The sequence below is a fragment of the Labrus bergylta genome, chromosome 13 (genome assembly GCF_963930695.1).
Source record: "Labrus bergylta chromosome 13, fLabBer1.1, whole genome shotgun sequence".
NCBI lineage: Eukaryota > Metazoa > Chordata > Actinopteri > Labriformes > Labridae > Labrus > Labrus bergylta.
Window position 1 is genome coordinate 9,046,888 of NC_089207.1, and position 22,331 is coordinate 9,069,218.

Below are 22,331 nucleotides of genomic sequence, written 5' to 3' on the forward strand. Positions count from 1 at the left end.
AGTGACCATGCCCCTCATGCACCACTTGTTCTGAATGTGAAGCAGAGCGGATGCATGGCGCAGGACGAACCTTTAGTTTTTGTCTCTTACTCATCACTCTGAAGAGGGGGGGGGGGAAGTCCTCTATTTCTCTCATAAGCCTGGACACAATCTGATGATCACACACCACACTGACTCAGTTGAAAGAGAAGCAGCTCTTTTTTTCGCGCCTTTCCACGAGGCATATCGCACTTGATTTATAGCCTGCGCCAGCACCGCATTGTATATTGAAGAAAGAAATTCCTGAACTGTTTTGACAAGGGCAATTTAACAAGTTTGGAAATGTACCAAGTTTGTTTCATGCATCTGTGCACAGAAGCGCTGTGAGCACATACAGACACTGCTCATCTCGGATCAAACGGCATATTCATTACATCCTAAGAAGATACATCTTGTACACTGTGTGAGACAAATATTGTGTTATGTATTTGAAGGTTGTTTGAAATCCAAAAGTGTTTGCCACTTTTCTTCCTGCTCATGCAATATTAAACACACCTCCACAGCAGACAGACAGTTTATTGACGCGTGGAGCTCGGACAGATTGGCTTAAAAAAAAACAACAGCAACAACATTTGTGCATTTGCGTGTTTACAGAATACCTTCAGATAAATCCGTTAATACAGAACAAAGAACACATTAAACATTCATTAAAGAAGAGAGGTCTGCTGTATGTGGCTGAAGGTGAACTTTGCCGATTAAATGTATTCTCTTTGAATTGTTGCACTTCTTGCCAAATTCACATTTACATCCAGGGGATTGTTCACTTTACAAGCCATCAGATTATGACCCTTTCAAAGTAAAAGACAAAATATAATTTTTATGGGGCGCTGGTGGCGCAGTGGTTAGTCCATCTATGGAGGCTGTAGTCTCAAGCGGGTGGCCCGGGTTCACATCCCACCTGTGGCTTCTTTCCCTACTCTCTCTCTCCCTGATTTCTGACTTTATCCACTGTCCTATCTCTCCATTAAAGGCATAAAAAGCCACAAAATATATCTAAAAAAAAAATATGTATATATATATATACATAATATCTAAAAAAATTATTTTGCACATATGGAGAAATTGATGCTGTACATAAAAATGCACCACAGATTGTTCAATCGAAAATGAATTTACTTACAATTAAATTCATTATTGAACAATCTGCAGAATCATTTAAAAGCACAGTATGTCAATTTCACCACTAGGGGGCTCTAGATCAAAACAATAACCTAAGATAATGTCGAGGCTTGTGGGGAATCATGGGAGTGATTCTCTCTGCTACTGTACAAAATTACGAGTTTCTCCGTCTTTGAAAACTTTTGGAAATATTTGAGTTAATGTAAGTACTCAGCCAAAAAAATAAATATAATAGATTTAGTCGTTTTTAGATAAATGTAGATATTTCAGTGTAATAATTCTACACATTATACCTTTAAATCAAAGAACAGTTTTGTCTACATCCCCCCTCTGTTTCCCCTTTGTCTTCCTGTTGTCTACTTCCTGCTCTCTTTTCCGATACTGTACCAATGACTCTGTGACACCCAGCTCTTCGTCTCACTCAGTTTGTCTCTTGCATGCTTACTTACACCAACACCAACACACACCCGTATCTGAGAGAGACGACACGTAATAAGTAATGAGACGTGACTGAACTTTCTGGGTTAACATGAGTCGCTCTTGTCGTCTCATTTACACTTTCACACTCGGCATGGCAGCAGTAAACGCGATGACAGAGCAGGGTGAAGCCGAAAGACATTGCAGAGGATTACAGATGTCGATGCGTCGATTCAACGAGACAGCTGAGGGCATCATGTCGTGCAAACACTGCATTAGCACACTCTTACCATTTGGTACATGTTGTTTTAAGGTTTCATAGACTGCAAGGTTAAGAAGTCATTCCTTCATTTGTCTGAGTGAGTCTCACCAACCGCTGGGTTAAATAGTCTCTCTTCAGCTATCCTCTATGATAAAGGTAAAAAGGAGCGAAAAATAATACATTTACGTATCATTGAGCTTAATTTGCTTATCACAGTTTATCACTCATTGTGAGTTTTCAATATGATTACAACAATCTGTACATTAGTGCTGTGAGTGCATTACATCTCCATGTATTAATGATCCTCATGTTTCTTCAGAGCAGTAAAAGTTTGTGGTTTCAAATGATCAGTGATGGTTATATAGGATGGATATTGACTTTAATTCTCAGATACTAAACTATAAGCTTCCTTGGTACTCATTATATATCTAGTTTTAAAGGTAGACTGTGCAACCTTTTAGGCAGAAATACAGCAGACTTCGAGTATATCCCCTGTAAATGTCTCTCTGACTCATGACTGTGTACAATGAGTGAGCCAGCTGTACTGTTGTCGGAGCCGTGTTTACATCATGTTCATCATTGTGTATAAAGCTGTCTTTAGATCTCAGTCATTCTTTGTCCATTTTATGTTCAATGTGAAGCTAGGAGCTAACCAAAGTGTGCTAACATTAGCCTGCTAACACAACAATGCAGACCGCAGGTTATTGTACCTCGAGAAAAGGACAATTTTGTCCGCCACTTTCGCTTTATGGTGCTTAATTATAGTGCATTGTAATTCATCTCTCCTTCGTGTGAACGTGAGTGGAGGGGCGTTGGAGGTGTGTGGCCAGGGCGGGGGAAGCTGAGGCATCAGAATAGCGGCGGTTTCGCCAAACAGCAGTTTGTTTTGGTTCCATGCTGGTGCTCAAGGGGGGTGACATCTACTGATCAAAAAGTCACACATTCTCCCTTTAAGGGTTTTAAACCAAAGTATTTGTTTAGTATTGAGTTTTAAATAAAAAATTGACAAAATGATTGTACGATTAGTTATCATCTTATCTGACTCTCAAGTTTCATAAATCCTTCTTCAGTCAGTCTCTAATGTGCGGTTTGATCCCTCCAGGGTGTGGACACTGCAAGAAGATGAAGCCAGAGTATGATGAAGCTGCTGAAATGCTCAACAAGGGCACAAACGTAAGTTTAATGACCTTCGCGTTTGTCAACATGTGCACAGCAGGTTCTTGAAGGAGAACTTTGTGTTGATTCTTCTGCACAAATCTCCTCTAGAAGGCCTTCTTTACTCTGATGGACGTACAGAACTACACGGTCGTAGTGGTGCCTCATTAACGGATCATTATAATCCCTTTTCTGGGCCTGTGGGCTTTCAGATGATTTGGCCAACGCTCGATGTGTTTCTGATTAGTGGGGTGTGTGTTCCCAGCCTCTCCTGTCAGACCATTCTGTCCTATGTGGGAATCCAACACTCCCCAGCCAGGGGCAGGGCCTATAAAACTTCATTCTGGTGACTGTAGCAATTATCTCATCCTTGCGCATCCCACCGGCCCGACGCTTGGACCCTCTCCTTGTGGCTCTCTGCCCGACAGCAGAGGTCAATTGGAGAAGTCGGGCTATTATCTAATATGGATGGACTAAAGCCTCTCTCACCCTGAAGACCCAGTACATCATTTATTTTTCTCATCCTTGCTTCTTTTCTGGTGTAATTAAAGTAAAAAAAATGAAACCTAGTGTGTGCTTCTGTGCAAAGGTTGAACATTAGTTGTAATAGGTGGAATATAACAGCTAAGTCTGAGGGACAGATCTCTCTGTAGTTCCTGTTTTACCACAGTTGAATGTGTTTGAAAGTTTGCCATTGTTTTCCCCCACAGAGTCCAGGTGTGGTGGCGGCATTAGATGCCACAGTGCATAAGGCTGTGGCAGATCGCTTCAAGCTCTCGGGCTTCCCGACTGTCAAGTATTTCGTGAACGGTGAGGAGAAGTACACGCTGCCGAGCCTTCGCAGTAAAGACAAGATCATCGAGTTCCTGCACAAGTGAGTCACGCTCTCATCAGGCCGAGAGGTCACTGCTTAACTTTGTCTTCAGTAAAGTGTGCAAATGGAACCAGTTTAAACACCAACACAAAGTCACACTTTCCAGTAAGTTAGTCCTGAAGTTAAACAAGTAAGAGATGCAGTCTTTCTTACTGTAGCTCACATTCCCTTTTTGTTTTTGGGAAACCAAATAGATTTTTATTCTCTTAATGTAAATGATTTATAGCACTCGTATTCACATATTAACATTTTTCTCCAGTACTCCATTTCACTGCCATTTCTAGGGATGTAAAGATTAATTGAAAAATTGTGATAAATTGATTCAAAAGTGCCAAGATTCACATCGGTCCTCTGAAAATTGAACCACAATAAAATCGTGAGCGTCAGCAGCTGTAGAGGAAGATTTTTAAATTGAGGACGCACCACCGTCTTTTAAATCGGAGGTGTGGAAGCATCCCCCTCCCCCACTTGTTGCGAGGAAAAAAAAACATTAAAAGGCCAAACCACACCGAAGTGGGTTTGCAGCCCCTAAAGGAATCTTTTTCACTCATAATTTGTCTACAGTCAAAAATGAAAAACCGTTGTAAAATAAATCATCAGAGAATCGTATTGTGAGTCGGGTGAATTGTTGCATCCCTAGTCATTTCTATAACCCCTGATACCTCGTTGAGATTAAAAATCTCTTTTCAAGAGTTCCTCAGCAAACAAAGCATGACTCATGTAGTATACTTGATCAATACTGATTTCCCCCCCCTTGTTGTTTGCAGTCCTCAGGCACCTCCTCCTCCTGAACAGTCCTGGGAGGACAAGCCCTCTCATGTCAGCCATCTTGGATCAGAGGATTTCCGTGAGGCGCTGAAGAAGAAGAAACATGCTCTGGTCATGTTCTACGCTCCATGTAAGAGCTTTAAGGGATTTTTTTTCAGCTGTCCTTAACAAAATATAGTTTGCAACTTACTTCCTACAATTCTACAATTCTACAATTCACTTAGCAGACGCTTTTATCCAAAGCGACGTACATCAAAAAGTAAGTACTACACAAGCAAGGATCTAGAAAAAAGGGAACAACAGAGGAGAAGAGTCTAGTCAGAGGCTTAGGACCCCGTTGTGAAGGTTGGATCAGACGCCTTTCATTGGCAGAGCGTAGTGGGCGGGAGGGAGTGTAGATCTCCTAAACAGAGGTCTGGAATTGCACATAAAAGGCTCATCTTAAATTGGCACTGGGGGAAAAAAAATCAGAACTGTTTGTGAAGACGTGTTTGAGAAGTTGTTGCAATCAGCTGAAATCACAGCCCTCCTCTGTTGGACTTGTTGTGATCATATCCTGGATTTAAACCAGTGTGCATACGTAACTCAGCGCTGCCTGTCAGCATCCTCATGCACAGTATTCAAACCCCGCCTAAGCCATGGAGACACTGAGGAATGATTCACATGACTGAGAATAGATTTGTGCAAGTTTGTAAGAAGAGAGCGAATCACTGTTCCAGCTTCAATTTCACTTTTCCTGGAAAACATTACATTCTGTCATGCTGCATATAGTTAAGCCCTGAGAAATGGAAAAGACATGACCAAAAATCTCCTGGAAAGCTGAAGTTGTGCTATTTAATCTTTCAGAAAGTAACAAATTACCTCCATTTTGATATATTAAACATCATAATCTGATCCTTTAAAATGTATCTCTACCTGATGTCTCCGTGACTGCCAGGCAGGAGATAAAATAACAAGCTGCTCAGGTCCAGAATGAGCTTACAATTATTCATCATTTCACTGATAAAGGCTTTTAGATCCCAGATAATAAATAACCAGGCAAGAATAGTAATAGTTCATCACCCTGAGAAATACTATTTTAAACTCTGAAACTTTAGCTCTGTTCAGACTGCCGTTTCTGAATGCTACTGTGGCGTAATGGGGGGGAAGAAGTGATCCCCCCCCTCTGTACCGTCTTCAGAGGTAGTAACAGAGGTGTAACAGAGGTGAGACGGTTCTAGCGAAGCCAGCGCGGGGGCAGCACTGTGTGTGGGTGTATGTCTGACTGTGAATGTGGAGCTCCCTCTGTGCCATGCTTTCGCAACGTCAAAGCACAATGTGAAAATGACACTGTTGCGGTACCATTGCAAAGACGTGATGACGCCTGAGCTTGGTTATGACACTTATGAGTAAAAGGCAGGAACTGAAAAGAGCTTGTAATTATCTTTTTAGCCCGTTTTGGATCACCGTGTTTAGCGCAATTTAACTGTATTTCCCCGTTTCCACCAAGTGGTCCGGTTCTGTTTGGAACTGTACCCATTTATTGGCGTTTCCAATGTCAAAAGTTGGGAATGGGACCAAAATAAGGGATCCGTACCGTCCTACTTTTTTTGGTACCCTTCTGTTTAGGTGCCAAGCGTACTGATCCGACCTTAAAGGGTCCCTTTCTTCTTCTTTTTAGTTGAACTTAATTAATAGCGGGCTACACTGTGTTGGGCTGCTATGATGTCACACAATTACATAGCTGACGCGGCTATCTCCATCTGCCTTACTCTCCGTTTTACCAAATAAGGGTTGGCTGTGAAAATGCAAGCAAGATCAGGGTTTACCATACCGAGCTGAACCAAACTGTACTGAAGCAAACCGGACCATTTGGTGGAAACGGGGTTTGTGGTTCATCTTCATTGGAAGCAGCTGCTTGCTTCTGCTAAAATCGAAAAAGGCGAGATATACCCAGTGACTATGTTTCTGTTCTTTATGGTCTGTTCTCTGACTTTGCTCGTCTGGCTCTCCAAATCATTTTGAAGTTTAGAAATTCTCGATGTCATCGTACCCAAAACAACTTAGCTACTTCTCTTTTAAATGAAACTTCCACTTCAAGAAAAGAGTTTGTGTCCATGAATTTGTCTTCTGAAATGATTTTTTTATAAACCTAGGGGCCCAGTGTTATGACACACTTCATCTGAGTACTTGAAAAAAACATAAAAAGAATACTGAGTGGCTTACCTGCTTAATTATCTAAACCAACTGGGACACACACACAAACACCTCTGTATCTTTCTTCAACCTCTTTGTATCTGATGTGAGCTTCAAAGCCAGACAGGGCACAGACAGGCAGTCGGGCTGCTGCCTCTGTTGGCATCTTTGGTGCTTCCTTCTACAAAGAGACGTAACATCAGGCTGCAACAACCTGCTGCACCCAAGCCCTCCCAGCCCATCTGCCCCCCGATCACCGCTGTCTGATCAGTTAAAAAGCTTTCGACTCGATTACATACAGCTGCTCGCTAAAGCATTGAATCAGGAGCTACTTCAGACGGAACAGTGAGATTTGAAACAAAGATTTGGGTTATAAACTTTTAACCCTTCAAATCTGCATAATTGAATTCAGTCCAAATGCCCTCACATCTTCTCTCTCTTGTTGGCCCTTTATTACCTCAGGCAGTACTACGTTAAGAGTCCCTTTGTATACAAACCTGTGTCTAATTTACTTCATACCTACAGTATTTAGAGCCATCTGTAGAAATCTCGTGGTATGTTCAGCTCAAAATGAACCCATCCTTGTGTATGAGATGTTAAGCTATCTCAGTATTGCCTTACATATATTCTTTTGTTTGTGTTTTATATGAATAGGCGAGAGTTATAAGACAAAGAATCAAGGCTGTTACATTACACTAAGTACCATCTGCTTTTCTCTTAACCTTTATGATTCCTCTCTCGGTAATTATGAGACAGGCAGGTGAAAATGTTTGTGACAGCAGAGGAGGGAAATGATAGTGGCAGCAGGTGTTATTATACACAGTAGACCTACCGTTTAGCTGCTTTTAAGCGTGTTGAATGGCTGAAGAGATGTGAGGACATATTCTTGTTACTTAATAGATTTCTGCTGAATGCTGGCTGAGAGGAGAAGCTCTTAACATGACGGCAAAAGGACAGGTGTAGAGTTTATGTATAATTAGTTGAAAATGGAGTTATCGGGGGCAGTTATGCACCAGAAAAATGGCCAACTTTGACCATGGCCACCATCAGTTGGTGCACTTTGAAATTAAGTATGTTCACCATGCTCTTAATGACTCAGGAACTAATCCTGAGATTTAATGTTATAGCAGCTCCAGTGCAAAGACTGTATGAAAACGTCTACATAGTCTAAGTGGTTTCACCTATTGGTTTCTGAGGAAGGGTTTTAAAGCCCAACGAGGGGGGTCGCCATGTTGGAAACTCAAGACCTGAAGAAGACCCAGGGCGTCGAAACGTTAGTCCTTTGCACCTTTATTAAATTTGCCTGAAGTCTATTCGTGGGCTCCAGTATTTTCTTTGGTTCCTGTCTTGAAGAAGGTATCCACTGAAATATAACTTTTGTATGTCTTAAGTCCTTCTCTGAGAGCACCGATCTCTATTTGGGGAGTGGCTGAAGCACAAGAGTTTCCTTCTACTTGGCAACTGGACTCAGTTGAAGATCTTACAATCTAAAAACCAAAGAGGGGCGGGGCTTAAGCCTCCTGGCAGCTGCTTAATAACCACCTGTCAGTCAACTCACTCTGCCCCTGATTTTGCAAATAGAATGCATAACTCTCTTAATGTCACCAGAACAGATCACCCAAATCTTAAAATATTTTCATTGAGGAAGCAATAATAAAAAAAATTATATTACAGATGTGCCCTCCTTGTTGTTTAAGAAAAACAGCATGCAACATGCAAACTGACAAGTCAACAGGAAAGTAACAATAAATGAACAAAACATGTAAACATGTTTATCTCTGTTGTAAAATTGTCCATTTTAATTTGGGACCTAATTTGTATTCCTTGGCTTTTGCAGCCAGCCTCTAGTGGACACTTGAGGAATTGCAGTGTTTTACCCTTTGGCAGTGGCTTCATTTTTCAACACAGAAGGTTTCTGTGGGAAACTGAATTGAAGCAGTTTTGTTCATTTTGATGATACCAACAATAACATATGTATTTTTTTATTGTAAAAAACATGAAAGTAGAAGAGTGGTGGTGTTTTCTTAGCAGGGGAACGCCCAAAATGTAGGCATGGCATTTTCAAGAAATAACATATGGAAGGGATGTTGCTATAAATTAACTTCAAGAAACACTGACTCAGGTTGGTTTTGTAAAAAAAAAAATGTTTATAAAAGTTTATTTGGAACTTCTTGAAAAAGGCTGTTTGAAATGTGATTGAACCCTGACATTGTACATGAGTAACCCTCTGCCAAGCTCCTTCTATTTGTTCAACAAGAAATGGTCTGGCTTTTTCCCCCGCTTTCCAATTCCTTCCAGCAGCCGCTACAGTTTGATTGTAATCAACAGTAGAAGTGGATCCTTGTGACAAAAGAAGTGAACAATTTCAGGAAGTCAAAATGAAAAGGGCATCTTCAGAGTTAAAACACTGATTTCAAGTGGCCGTGCAGAAACACATCAATCCTGTCTGAGAAAGATATAGAATAAGAGATGTCGTCCCTCACAGATGAATGTTTTTCATATAACCTGGTCAGCTCTTTTGGTATGAGCTCATCTTGCCTTGACCTAGTAACCCTGAGTCTGGTGCATATAGGTGTGATTTGTGGCTGTGGATCCTCATGTCGTACTGTGTTTGTGTAAGTATTGATTTACCATAAACGGATGGCTTCTGGAGCAGAGAGAGGTTGTGTTTATGACGGCAATAAAGAGATTTAAAGCCTCTCATAACAGGCAAGTGAGCCATCTCTAATGTGCCGTAAAGCTCTAAATAACTGCAGGATCGTGAAGGGCCACATGCTTTACGAGCATGTTTCAAGTGGAGTAAATGATGTATGGAAGTCATTTTGTCTGCGTCTGTGAATGTCAGCATGTTAGGAGCGTCATGTCTATGGGACATTAACGTCCCTATAAGGTTCTGATGCGGACGTGAAGCGGGATGCTTTTGGTTTCATCGTGTCATGATGAGGAGTAGTAACATCCCATCTGTGTGCTTCTTCTCTTCCAGGGTGTCCACACTGTAAAAACGCTGTTCCTCACTTCACCACGGCAGCGGAGCTCTTCAAAGAGGACCGCAAGGTTAGTGTTGCTTGTTCACACATTCAGCAACATGTACACACAACACACAAGTGAGGCTGAAGCAAGGATCCTCCGAGCTGACACAGTACTAGTTTTCTGTCAGAGCCCGCAGTTAGAGGAGAGGTTCTGTATTGATTTAATGTCTGTGTGCAGGGAATTGTTAGAAGACAGGTTAGGGATGCTGTTAGGGGTGACTGTGGCTCACCGGTAGAGTCTGTTGTTTCTCAACTGGAAGGTCAGTGGTTCGATTTCCAGCTCCTGCAGCCACATGTCGATGTGTCTTTTTGCAAGACACTTAACCCTTAATTGTTCTGGCTGCTCTGTCAGCAGGACATGATGAAAAAAGAAACGCAGCAGTGGCAGCCTCTTTTTGGTCAATGCTATGCATAGTTCGACATATTCACAGTATCAACAAAAGAGAGGAGAAGAAGATACGGGCGAACAGAAAACATAATGACACAGAGTTGGCCCAGGTCATGTGATATAAACGTCGTCACACCTTCCTGCTGCATTCAAACATCAGCTCACCCCGACTTCAGGCAGACATTTTACTAAAGGGCTTGAATGGAAAATTCTGGACAAAAGGTGGCGTTCACACATGCAGATTACACAGAAAATTTGGGGAATTTCCAGAGTTTCGTGTGCATGTGAATGCACTATTTTTAATTTAATTAGTTTGATTTTATTTTTGGGCTTTTTGGGCCTTAAATGGAGAGTTAGGACAGTGGAGAGAGTGGGGAACGACATGCGGGAAAGAGGCCACAGGCGGGATGCGTACCCAGGCCGCCCACTTGAGATGACGGCCTCAATACATGGGGCGCGCGCCCTAACCATTGCGCCACCAGCGCGCCCGATTTTGTTCTTTTTAAGCGGTACAATGAAGAGGCATCCTTTCTTCTTACTTTGGCCTTTACAGTATGAGTCATGAGGTTTTTTTTTTTTTCATTTGACACCAGTGATGTTTATTCTGCCTTTAAAATTATGATAGGAACACAGACTGCTGTGCACGAGCGTCATTGAAGACTTGCTTAAAATGTAATGCAATTAAGATTACTCAGTAATAGAGCTTTAAAAAATCAGCTCAGATTATCATACCCTCACGTTATGAGCTTTCAGGACTTTGAAGATTCTGTACATTCTTTATTTGTTCATCATGGAAAATCCTAAACTGTTAGCCTACTTCTCCTTCCATGTCGTTTTCATTTAAACATGTTATCTGCCTAAGAAACAGAGGAAATAGAAATGCATTAAGCAACTAAACAAATGCATGTTGAGTGATTACAGCTTCACTCTCTAAGTGTCTCATAAGGCCTTTAAACTTTTGGTATTCTAAGAACTTACGATGTTCCTAATATTTTCTCTCCATGCGTCACTGAGGAATCTGACCACTTAGCTAAAGCCCACACTCTCATCAAATCTTTGGCACACTCGGGGCTTCAGGGTTATTCAAGGTTCATGCAATCACAACAGGACACACTCCTCCCCCTCATCCTCCATCATCTTTACTCCTTCTCATTCCTTTTTCCCCCTGGACTCGTGTCCCGACGTACTCCCACTCCCGCTCTTCCTCTTAATATAATAATCCCTCTGACTGCAGAGCTCATTATTTTTCTCTAACCTCCTTAATTCTGTGAAACGTGGGCACGTGTCTTGCAATACTTAGTGCTACAATTTATGTCAATTTGAGACAAAATAAACCGGAACACTTGAGTTTCAATAAAGGATTATCTTATTTTATCTGAATTTCAAAAAGCAACAACATGAGATTGATTTTCTTAAAGTTTCACCATCATGTCTACTGTTTGCCGCGCTTGGATCCAAAAGTGCTCACTCTCATGTCCCCCTCTCTCATTAGTTTGGAATTCTTTTAAAATCATTGTCAGATGGTTTGAAGCAGTGACGTATCCTGAACAGCTTAGTCATCCGTTTCTCTGAGGCAATCGTTTGTAACATTTCCCAATAACATTCAAACTCAACAGAAACAGACAAATGTTTTCCTACAGTACCAGTCTGAGTATTACACCTCAGCTGAAAACATCCAAACCTTTCATGATTGCTTTGTTCTCTGAGAAAATGCTGTGAGTTACTGACAGTTCTAACTGGAGCCACAAACCCCCTCAAGCGAAGTTGCAATCAGATCAATCCACTTTATTTGAACATTGTTACGCTCCACCATAAGGCGGCCCTATGAGGCTAACAACAAACCCCAAATAGACCCAATAAAACACACTTAACACCTTAAAGTAAAAAAATAAGGGATTTATTACTATTACAGAAACTAAATGATAACAAAGATCAACTTAAGAACTAATATGACAAAAGACAACACACAATCCCTGACTGAGCTGCACAGCAGTCCCAACTCCAAATGCCTCCCCTCTCCTGCAGCCAGCACTGGGCATTTAAGCTCTGAGCCAGGTGTACCTCGTTGTGCAATTAGTGGCTTCACCTGGGCTGGAGACGGAAAGGGAGAAGGGACAAACAGCACAGGGAAACATACAGCTGTAACAACATAAATGAAGAAAATGTTATTGTGATATACTTTGTGCATAATGAATTGGTAAGGAGGACTTACAAGGGGGCTGCCAGTGGCTGTGTTTGCCTGCAGCCAATTTAATTTAATTTAAATTGTTTTTGAATTAAGTGTTCTGTTTTGTTTTTAATTAATGTTTTGTAAAGGAGGGGGCAGATATTATAAGATTAATCTTCTTTCTGCTCCTTTTCATTTAAAAAGTTGAGATTTTATGTTTGTTTTTCTTAACTTTATTGTTTTTTTGAATGAAACAAAATTGACAGACTTTTGGATGTAGTGATGATTGCTATGGTTCTAAAGAAAGAATTGATTACTATATTTGTCCAAACAAATCAATATGCACACTCTTGAAAATTTAGTTGAGTAAATGCATTTTTAAGGTTTAAAGTTCTATAAATATTCAAATAATAATTAGCCCTATCTTATAAGAAAATATATCACATTATAATGAACCTTAATGTAAATTCTTTAAACACATAATCTTAAATGTAAACTCTTAACTCACATTGGTGGTCATTCAAACACCTGCAAACATGGAGTCCATCATGGGAGTGTTTGGGAACAAAGGGAGGAAGGCCTTCTCCTGACCTTTTATTTATAAGGTGCTTCTAAGTACAGCTAACCGCTGCATGGTGTCTCCCTGTGGTGAGGAGGGGAAGTTAACTCACAGTTTCCTACAAATACTGAAATACATCATCAGCAATAAAAACAAGTGTGTCCTCCGTAATACAAACCAAATGTTGTTTTAACAGAACATGAAGAAATCAGAGTTCATCATCCGACACTTTGTCATCCCAAAATACCGAAGATTTGATATGTGCAATCATGTAACACAAACTATTGTGTTTTCCCACCACCTTACAATAGAACATATTGACTCGGTATTTGAAGAACAAACTTTTGACTTATAAAACAGGCAGAAATGTTATTTTAGACCCAGTATGTAGTGGCCACAACAGCTTAAGGCGCTCTGGCATTGCTTTTTCCATTCAGCTGTGATATTTGGATCCGTATCCTTTTGATGAAACCCCCACAAAGTGCCGTATCAGGGGACCCTCGTATGCGTGAAGGTTACATAAATGCAGAAGTTTAAGATCTCTTCCCTCTCGTTGTCCCTCCAGTGGCCAGCAGAGGTGTAGAGCGTGTGTTTGAACAAGAGTAAATGTGAGAACCAGGCATGTGTTTACTTGGCAATCCTTTTCTATTTATAAATCCGGAGCCCTAGTGTGTCGTACCAGGCCGGTGTTGATCACACTCTATTAGCTGCCCTCGCCTCATTTACTAAAGACAAACACAGGCTTAGCTCAAGCTTTGAAGATGCAAACAATTAAAACTCCACATTCTTTGCTGTAAGACAGCGGGGGGGCTGGGGACAGGGTTTGTTCTGGGCTGAATGTGTTTTCCGCACATTCTCATCAATAGCAGCATTGAAGGCAGGAAATGATTGTTTCCAAAAGTAATAAGAACCCTGTTTCATCAGAGACATATCTATTTGTAAATGGCTGAACTCTCTGCACAAATCTGCTGAGCCTTTTTTATGCCTGATCCTGAACTAAAGGCCGTTAAATACTGAGCATGTACTATGCAGAGTTTTATTTTTGTACATAATTAATACATGCAATGCATAATAAATAATAATTAACTTAAGCCTGGCGTACACTGTTCATTTCCAGGATGATTTAGACCTGATTTTTGAGCCGCACAGCTGATTCTGACGTCGTCCAGCAAATAACTATTGAAGGTGTGACAGCATTGTTTTATCAGATTTTTATACTGAGCTAGTTCTTATCTTTAGAGTTTGATTGCTGCTCTGCTTGTCGTTGTGATACCGTTAGGTAGAGAACAAGCCAGCAGATGATGTGCTGCTCCTCAGATATTTTACTGTTGGATCAATGACATGATGTGGAGCCCTATTTTCACCATGTAGACGGATCAATGATGGAAATAGCTGCAGACCTTTTAAGAACAAGGACTCTACGGCTTAATTTTCTCCTGTCAATTTACAGCAACTTTGATTGATTACATTCAGAGATGAGGTCAGACAGAGGCTGTAGTTACAGTATGTCCTCTGTTGCAGCTGCTGAAATTAGTCTCTATCTTTAACTTTCCCAGCCTAGGATGTTGGCTTTTTTCTTTTTTTTTTTTCAAAAATGCTCCTGTTTTAAATCATTACTATCGTGGGTACACCAGGGTCCCCCAACCACCGGGCCTCGGACCGGTACTGGGCCTTGAGTCCACCAATACAGGGCTCCACATCAGACCGGATGTTGAAAACACTCTGAGCCTGTCACTCACACACATGACGCCACGCTATGACCACCTTTTTCTCCAGACAACAGGCTCAGGGCTCACACTGATGATGAATTATGTTTAGATTTTCCTCTGTTTCTGACGGTATTTCGGGTTGCATTATGCTTTTACTGCCCTTCATATATCTTAACATGACATTAAAAGAGGATTGCCAAAAGGTGTGTAATAAAATAACCCCCCACCACCACCACCCCCACCGTCTCTCAGAAATATGGCAGCTGCTCTCTGGTCTGTGTAGTCAAAAAGGCTGCAGACCCCTCCCATACACAGTGTTGTCAGCAATATTTTTCTTGACTATTTAGCGCTTTTAAAGGTAAAACACTTCAGTAATGCTGAATATACACAGCTGGCAACAAGTCCGTGAAATCACTTCTTGTGGGAGTGCATTGAGGCCTCGTTTAAGACACCTACTCAACAGACCATAGAAGAAGAATATCCTCCCCCATAGATGTGCAGAAGACTCTTATTCCCCTGTCCTTTCTTTGTGTTGGCAGATGTCTGCGCTGCTGCTGATGCAGATGAAGGAAACACTCAACAACTGTGTACTCATCAAACAATATGTTGCTGCTTATGCAGATTCTCAGCATTTGAGTGTTTGTATTTGCATGCACACAAAAAAAAAAAGGGGCACTTGTATTTTGTAATTAGGACAAGAAGTTTGGAGAGACACTTCACGGTTGGACGTGCAGACAAAGTGTCTAATGCTTCCCTTCCAAAGCAGATTTGTCATTTCCACATTCAGCCCGAGCAGACAGATGGACGGAGAGTGATTATTTGATAGCGACAAGTTCAATGTGCAGCGCTCAGCACCCCGAGAGAGGGTGACATTTCAGCTGTCCTAAAGGACACGCTGAGTGAGCCATGTACTAGTGAGGCGGCATTTACGCCTCATTGGGGCAGCTTGTCACTAATCGATGCAACAGCCTCGCAGCATAAATCTCTCTTGTTGTTTTTATGTAGGAGTGATTGTTGTGGGATCTCTTCCTCCTCTCCCCTCCCCCCACTCCAAATGCTCTAGCTAGCTGGAGAGGAAAACATCAGTCACTTTTTGTAACCTGGGAAGAGAAACAAGGGTTCTAAATTTGGACAGGGAGAATGTGTTCAGCCGGCTCGCTGCCTGAGTGCCTGAATGAGTGTGAGCGCTCGTACGAAGCCATTAAACAGTTGATAAATATTGACTTCTCAATTATTTTCACTTGTTATTTCATCCGTGGAGATTTTTCATATAGATCTACAAGTGTAATCAAGCTCATTTGTTCTGAAAATAAACAGTGCTTAGGAGACAGTTTAACACTTTACATAGACAAATAAGATATATGCTCTGTGTTAATTAAAGATGTCGTTATTGAACGAGAAACAGGATATTGTTCTGATAGATTATGAGCCAAATCTTCAATAAATCTTTAAGAAACAAATGCAGAAAAAACAAGTGAAATACAAAGAACATAAATCTCAAAGTGTATCATAAAGGGGGGTAGCAGATAGAATCACTCCCATGATTCCCCACCAGCCTCGACATCTTTTGTTATTATTTTGATGGAGAGCCCCCTGGTGGTGGATTTTACATTCTGTGCGTAGATGTGCTGCTATTACTCGATTTATTCACCAGTCAAAAATAATTTATTTGTATTACACTAGCAGTTCTCTTTCACCAGCAGAGGGCGCTATATGGACTATAACAAGCATTATCACTCTCCAGATTGTCAAGCAACGATGCACGTACATGCACAGTTACTTTCCAGTTGAGTGACCATCTTTTCTGTATTATAGTTTAGTTCTGTTGTGTTTGATAACTGTATTTGAGGAATCACGACAATAACTGTCTGTATCTATATTTGTCTGTCTCTACTGATCGAATATAGATCCAAGAAAGATATTGGCCAATATATCAGCATCGTATTTCTTCTCTCCCTAATATCGATATCGGACCCAAAATGAGAACGGTGAAATCTCTTGATGCATTTTACTTTAACATCAGACTGAAAGGTTTCTTCTCTGTTATTTCCACAGATTGTGTACGCCGCCGTTGACTGCACAAAAGGACAGAGCCATGAGCTCTGCAAGCAGGAAGGAGTTGAGGGATACCCGACTTTTAACCATTACAACTACGGCAAGTTTGTGGACAAATACAATGGAGATCGAGGGGTAAGTGCTTATTCACAGTATTTGAAACTCTTACCAAATTCAAATGAGGAATCAAACTGAATCTGCATGTACATACCAGCCAATGACTTCACAGAGCCCTGGAAGCCTGACGGTAATACATTTGATCAAATACAACATTTCAAGGATAATGGAGAGTCTTTTAGTTTGTGCCCGAGCGAGTAAGACCTCTCAGTCAGTCGGTAGATGTTATCCTGAAGTGTGCGTGGGTTCACAATTTGAATAATTCTGCCCCCTGACTGAACCTCAAGAGTCACACTAGTTGGAGTGGGGATTTTGAAAGACTCAATGTGTTTTCAGCTTTGCATTGCAAATGAATGTAGATCATTATTAGCCGCTGATCCACTGTGAGATGGCAATGCCAGATTTTCTGAAGGAATAGGATGTAACACAGGAAATTATTCATTGGTATTTGTTGATGTAGCTCTCTAAAGTGAATGAGTTGGTGAAGGATTTTACTGCCATTGAAATGTTACATGAATAACCCCAGTAAGTTAATACAGTCAATAGAGTGATGTGTTTAAGTCATGATAATTTGAGAAACAGCACATGTATATCTTTTTAAAGATACACTATAGCATCAGCAGAGGCGCTGCTTCTCAACAGGCAAAGTAGGCACCTGCTTGGGGCCCCAGACCAGTAGGGGGCCCCTGAGGGCTCACAAACTTATACCAAAGCAGTGGCCCAAAATGTGCAAATTTTGCAATAACCGTAGGAAACCTCCCTAAGGGAGCCCCATCTGATAGCACCCGATCTCGTTTCCCTGCTAAGCGTTGGAAACCAAAGTTTTTCAACACTGGCAGCCATAATGGTGATGAATGCTAGTTGGAGGGCCCCCCATTGCCTAGGGCCCCAATAGACTCACCACTGTATAGCATTAAAGGTGCACTTTGTAGTTTTGGTAGAGACATTTGAAAGTTGGAGAAATGTACAGATTCTGTCGTATATGTTCATAACTCTATACACAAACTGTCCTCAGAGGAAAATGTGGTCCCTGTAACACTGTTTGAAGATGAAATGATGCGTCATAAGTAATGGTGGGGGTCCCGCAACAGTGAAACCGTAACTCTCCTGGTAGCTTTTTAGCTTTAAACAGTGTTAAGGGACCCATTTTTTTTTTTTTGAGTAAAGTTTGTGTATTCAGTTCAGAAAATTTGGCATGGAATTGTTTCACTTCTCCAACTTTCAAATTTCCCCCTCCAGATCTACACAGTGCACCTTTAACTTGTTTTTGTCACTGATTGTGTTTTTATTACACATTATATACACAAGTGTTTCCTTTTTTCAAGTTACATAGAAAGTCAGTGAATAAAACTATCACGACAAACGGTGACGTTGTGATCCACACACCAAAATGATTTCCACATACCAGAAACCAATGAGCAGTAAGTCAATAACCACAGGAAGAAGTCATTTGGTACATAAGTGAATCTGTGGTAAGTTGTAGAGATGTTACAGTATTATCATAAAGAGAGAATTAAAGATCTAGATATCTCCTTGTTCTGCTGAAGTCTCATGTCTACAGGTGTGCAGCCCACGTCTTGTTGGTGTTGTCCGTGAAGACTCCCTATCGGCAAACTTTTGATCTAGAACTATTTTGTTTTCTTTCCTTGTTCATGAAGTATTCTTCTGTGTTTTCTTCAGTTCAAAGAGATTTGATGTGTGTGCTGTTTTTTTTTGCATCCATACTGTTTCTCCTGTTTTTACCACAAGAGGACTGATTTGATATACAAACTGAATCATTTATGAAGAAAGTGGATAATAACGTGACAGGGTCAGCCCCACAACTCAGCTCAAACTTAAGTGGAGTGTTAGACAATTGGCAGCCGAGAACAATGCAGCAGATTGACCTTGAACTGCTCAGTATTTGAATGCTGTGTTTACTTCAGTCATCGGTGTGCTGTCAGGCTCGTTGAGATCATGTTTAATGGCGGGTCTCTGATCTCTATTAGATCAGACGGAGGCATTTCAAGAGTGATGTATTGCCTCATGTTGTGAAATGATTTCTAAAACGTGTGTCTCTCTTCACAGGAGGCAGGATTCATCGGTTTCATGCGCAGCCTGAGAGGACGCGATCAGGAGAAAGTGGTCAAGAAGAAGGAGGAGCTCTGAGGTCGGCGTGCAGGGAGGGGAGGGAGGGGGGGGAGAGGGTGGCACGGCACGGCACTGCACAGTTTGTCATTGCACTGTGACCCTGACAAGGGCCCTATCCGCACTGACATGGGAGACTTGATGACCTCAGTAAAGGGTTATTTTTTTATACTGTGGGGATCACGTTTGTAACACCAACAGAGAATCAGACCGACCACTCAAGACCTTCTTTTTTTTTTTCTCTTCTTTTTTTTTTTGTTTGGTGGATATTCTGACGGGCATAAAACATGGACACAAAGTGATTTTTTTCTCTCTTTTTTTTTTTGTCTTTGCCCAAACACTGTGACTGCGTATGTGAAAAGCTACACCTTATACTGTATCTATGCAATACTGACCCCTGCGTCTCGCTGTGGGGTTCTGTGAGACAGATTGACACCCATAGTGCTGGGTGGTGGTGGTGGTGGTGGGCACATCATTGATTAAAGGTGGAGGCTGCGCTGTTAATCGCTCCACAGTGGGTCCGAATCCAGCATGGGAAAGACGCGTTGTGATTATCGACGTTCACCTGTCCGTTCCGATATTTTTGTACAGAAGTTTCATGTTTCAAGGCCAGAACTGTCCAGAATATCGATTCTAAATCCTCACAGCTCTCTTCAAACACTAATGTCTAGATAAGAAGAGCCCATCGCTGGTTCAGTCTAATGTGGAGTGGTACTGTGGGTACTGTAGCAGTTTGAAGGAAATATGGGCAAAGGGTCCATATGCTGTATGGTTCTGGGCTCTCAAAGTGAGTTTTGGGGTTTTAGATGGGACTTACATTTCTTTTTCTTTGCTCAAAACTGTGGCCTTAAAGAAACAGAACAATGCTGGAATCGCAGAAATATGAAAAATAAAGAGTTGAAGGGAATCGGAGGCCTGGTGCCCTTGCTTTTCCCTCCAGTCGTGCTCCAGAGCGAGTCTGAGGAGATGAACAAAACAAACATGAAATGCCAAATATTCCTGCGCAATGCCCTTGATATTTTCATGCTTCATACATCCACAACAACTCACAGCCGTAGTGACATTTTTACCTCTTTTCAGTCCTCTCTTGTTGATTCAGAATACGATTGCATCAATGTTTTAACAAGGTTAGGCCTCATTCACAAGCATGGGAGATGCTGCAGTTTGGTAGTGGCTAAAATATTGTACGTCAATCATGAAATGTCTGAGATATGAACCTTTCCTACATCCACTGAATCAATCATGGAGTCCACAAAACGTCCAATCGTCTCCCGTCATTCACACACTGTAAAGAGAGATGTTGAAATAATATTCATCTTTGCTTTACGCTAAAGGCAATCAAAGGTTTTGTTTGGTTTCAGTCTGTTTTACATCCTTTTGTTTCCATCACTTTCTGCTGATCGAGCAACACCGACGAGCCGATACAACAACAACACCCTGGACGGTTCTGTGTCCGCCTGCTGGAAGTGATCATCTTCAGATAGCTTGGACAGTACTCTCCCACGCCTTCCATCAAAAACCCAGGGATTACTTCGTAACACATCCAAGAAATAAAGAAGTTTGAAGTAAGCGAGTTCTCCGGCAGCGTAACACCACGGGGGTCATCACATATCATAGTTCATTTTGTGGCCATTCTATTCACATGGTGTGTTATTCAACCCACGCGCTTCGGCCACTATAAATACTTAAAGGCTTCTGTGTAGCTGATCTTGTGTTTTATTATTCAAGACTTTGGTTTCTTTGATTATGAATACGCTTCTCAGGGATAGCGAAACACAATTAAAGGGAACTAGTTTGTTTGTAGTTTTGCATTCCAGCCGAAATCCTTTTGAGTCCTTAGGTCACCAAATTGAATATTGTTTACATTGTATCCCTATGAGCGAGAGATAAAGACTTCTTTTTTCTGTGTTATATCATGGCATCTGTATTGAAGAAGACGTATTGTCAGTAGATGTTACTGAACCGTTTCTTGTCACACGTTATCATTGTGATTATTGATGGACTCATTTCAGGGCAAACTAGTCTCAAATGCTCTGAACATCGTTGAGTTTGATTTTTTTTTTACATTCAAGACTATGTAGGGGCATTTTGAATGAGTGCTGTACACAGGTGTCAACATGTCGCTGTAAATAGGTGTTCCTTCTCCACAAGGGGAAACAATACCCTCTGTTTACTGTTGCAATTTGTTTTTGTTTATTGCACTTGATTGTGACATCACGTTTGCTAAATACTAGAGATCACCTCTGTCTTATCCCAAAGGTATCCATGTTTTGTGGGAACATATCACACTTAAGCCAAGAAGTCATTATTGCCTTTCTTTTTTTTTTGTTGTTGTGCCCAGCCATACGTACAGTTTTGCCCTTTGCAGTAAGGACCCTGAGAGATAAAAAGAAAAATAAAGTTAAACATTTTAAAAACATCTTTCACTGTTTTTTCTTTATATAAAATATGCACACCTCAGCTCTGCTTCTATTGTTTTTTTTAAAGCTGACAGCTTCCAGAGAGCTGACCAATCAGAAGAAAGGGGGCACATGGGGAGGGGGAGCCTTAAAGAGACAGCAGCTTGAAACAAACTGTTTCAGGCATAAGCTGAAAATAGTTGGGGGGTTTTACCCAAGTATTAAAAAGTATACAGAGTTTTGGGGCGCTGGTGGCGCAGTGGTTAGTGTGCGCGCCCCATGTATGGAGGCTGCCGTCTCAAGCGGGCGGCCTGGGTTCGCCTCCCACCTGTGGCCTCTTTCCCGCATGTCATTCCCCCATTCTCTCTCCCTGATTTCCAACTCTATCCACTGTCCTCTCTATCCATTAAAGGTGTAAAAAGCCCAAAAATAAAAATTATACAGAGTTTTTGGAGCTGCAAGTCATGCAAAGCACCTTTATAGTTTTCACAGACTGACAACATGAAAGGTGAACATTTGTATAATATGGGATCCTTAACCAGTACATTTTATAATACCGTAGGGGGTGTGGTTTCAGCCAAACAACTATTTGATTTGGTGACCCAACACTACTCTCCAGGATAATATCTGCTCATTCATTCGGGAAATGTTTGATTTTGGTTATTCAGTGCTAGTTGACTAAGCATGCAAATGAAATCACTGCATGCTGGCATACATTATCTATAGAGATTGTCCCATTCAAGGTCGTGGGGGGGGGAGAGAACATGCAAACTCCTCAGAAAAGCCCCTGTCTGACCAGGGGTTCGAACCAGGACCCTCTCTCGCTGTGAGGCAACAAAGCTAAGACCACTGCACCACCATGCAGCCTGAGCATGTTTAATGTTAAACTAAAACTTTTGTGAACATCCCACTCAAAAGCGTTCTTGTCAGTATGAACATGATGGCAAACAGACCTCAACTTTTATATTAAGA

General features: G+C 41.3%; 1 protein-coding gene across 1 annotated transcript in view; it reads left to right on the plus strand.

The window, feature by feature from the left end:
- Positions 1-21,377, plus strand: part of pdia5 (protein disulfide isomerase family A, member 5) — a 57,350-nt gene extending 35,973 nt beyond the window's left edge. Inside the window, exons 12-17 of the mRNA XM_020651250.3 lie at positions 2,940-3,010; positions 3,703-3,866; positions 4,634-4,764; positions 9,793-9,863; positions 16,717-16,851; positions 18,901-21,377. Coding sequence (XP_020506906.1) covers positions 2,940-3,010; positions 3,703-3,866; positions 4,634-4,764; positions 9,793-9,863; positions 16,717-16,851; positions 18,901-18,981 — 653 coding nt within the window. The 3' untranslated portion in view covers positions 18,982-21,377. The remainder of the gene's footprint in view (positions 1-2,939; positions 3,011-3,702; positions 3,867-4,633; positions 4,765-9,792; positions 9,864-16,716; positions 16,852-18,900) is intronic.
- The last annotated feature ends 954 nt before the right edge of the window (positions 21,378-22,331 follow it).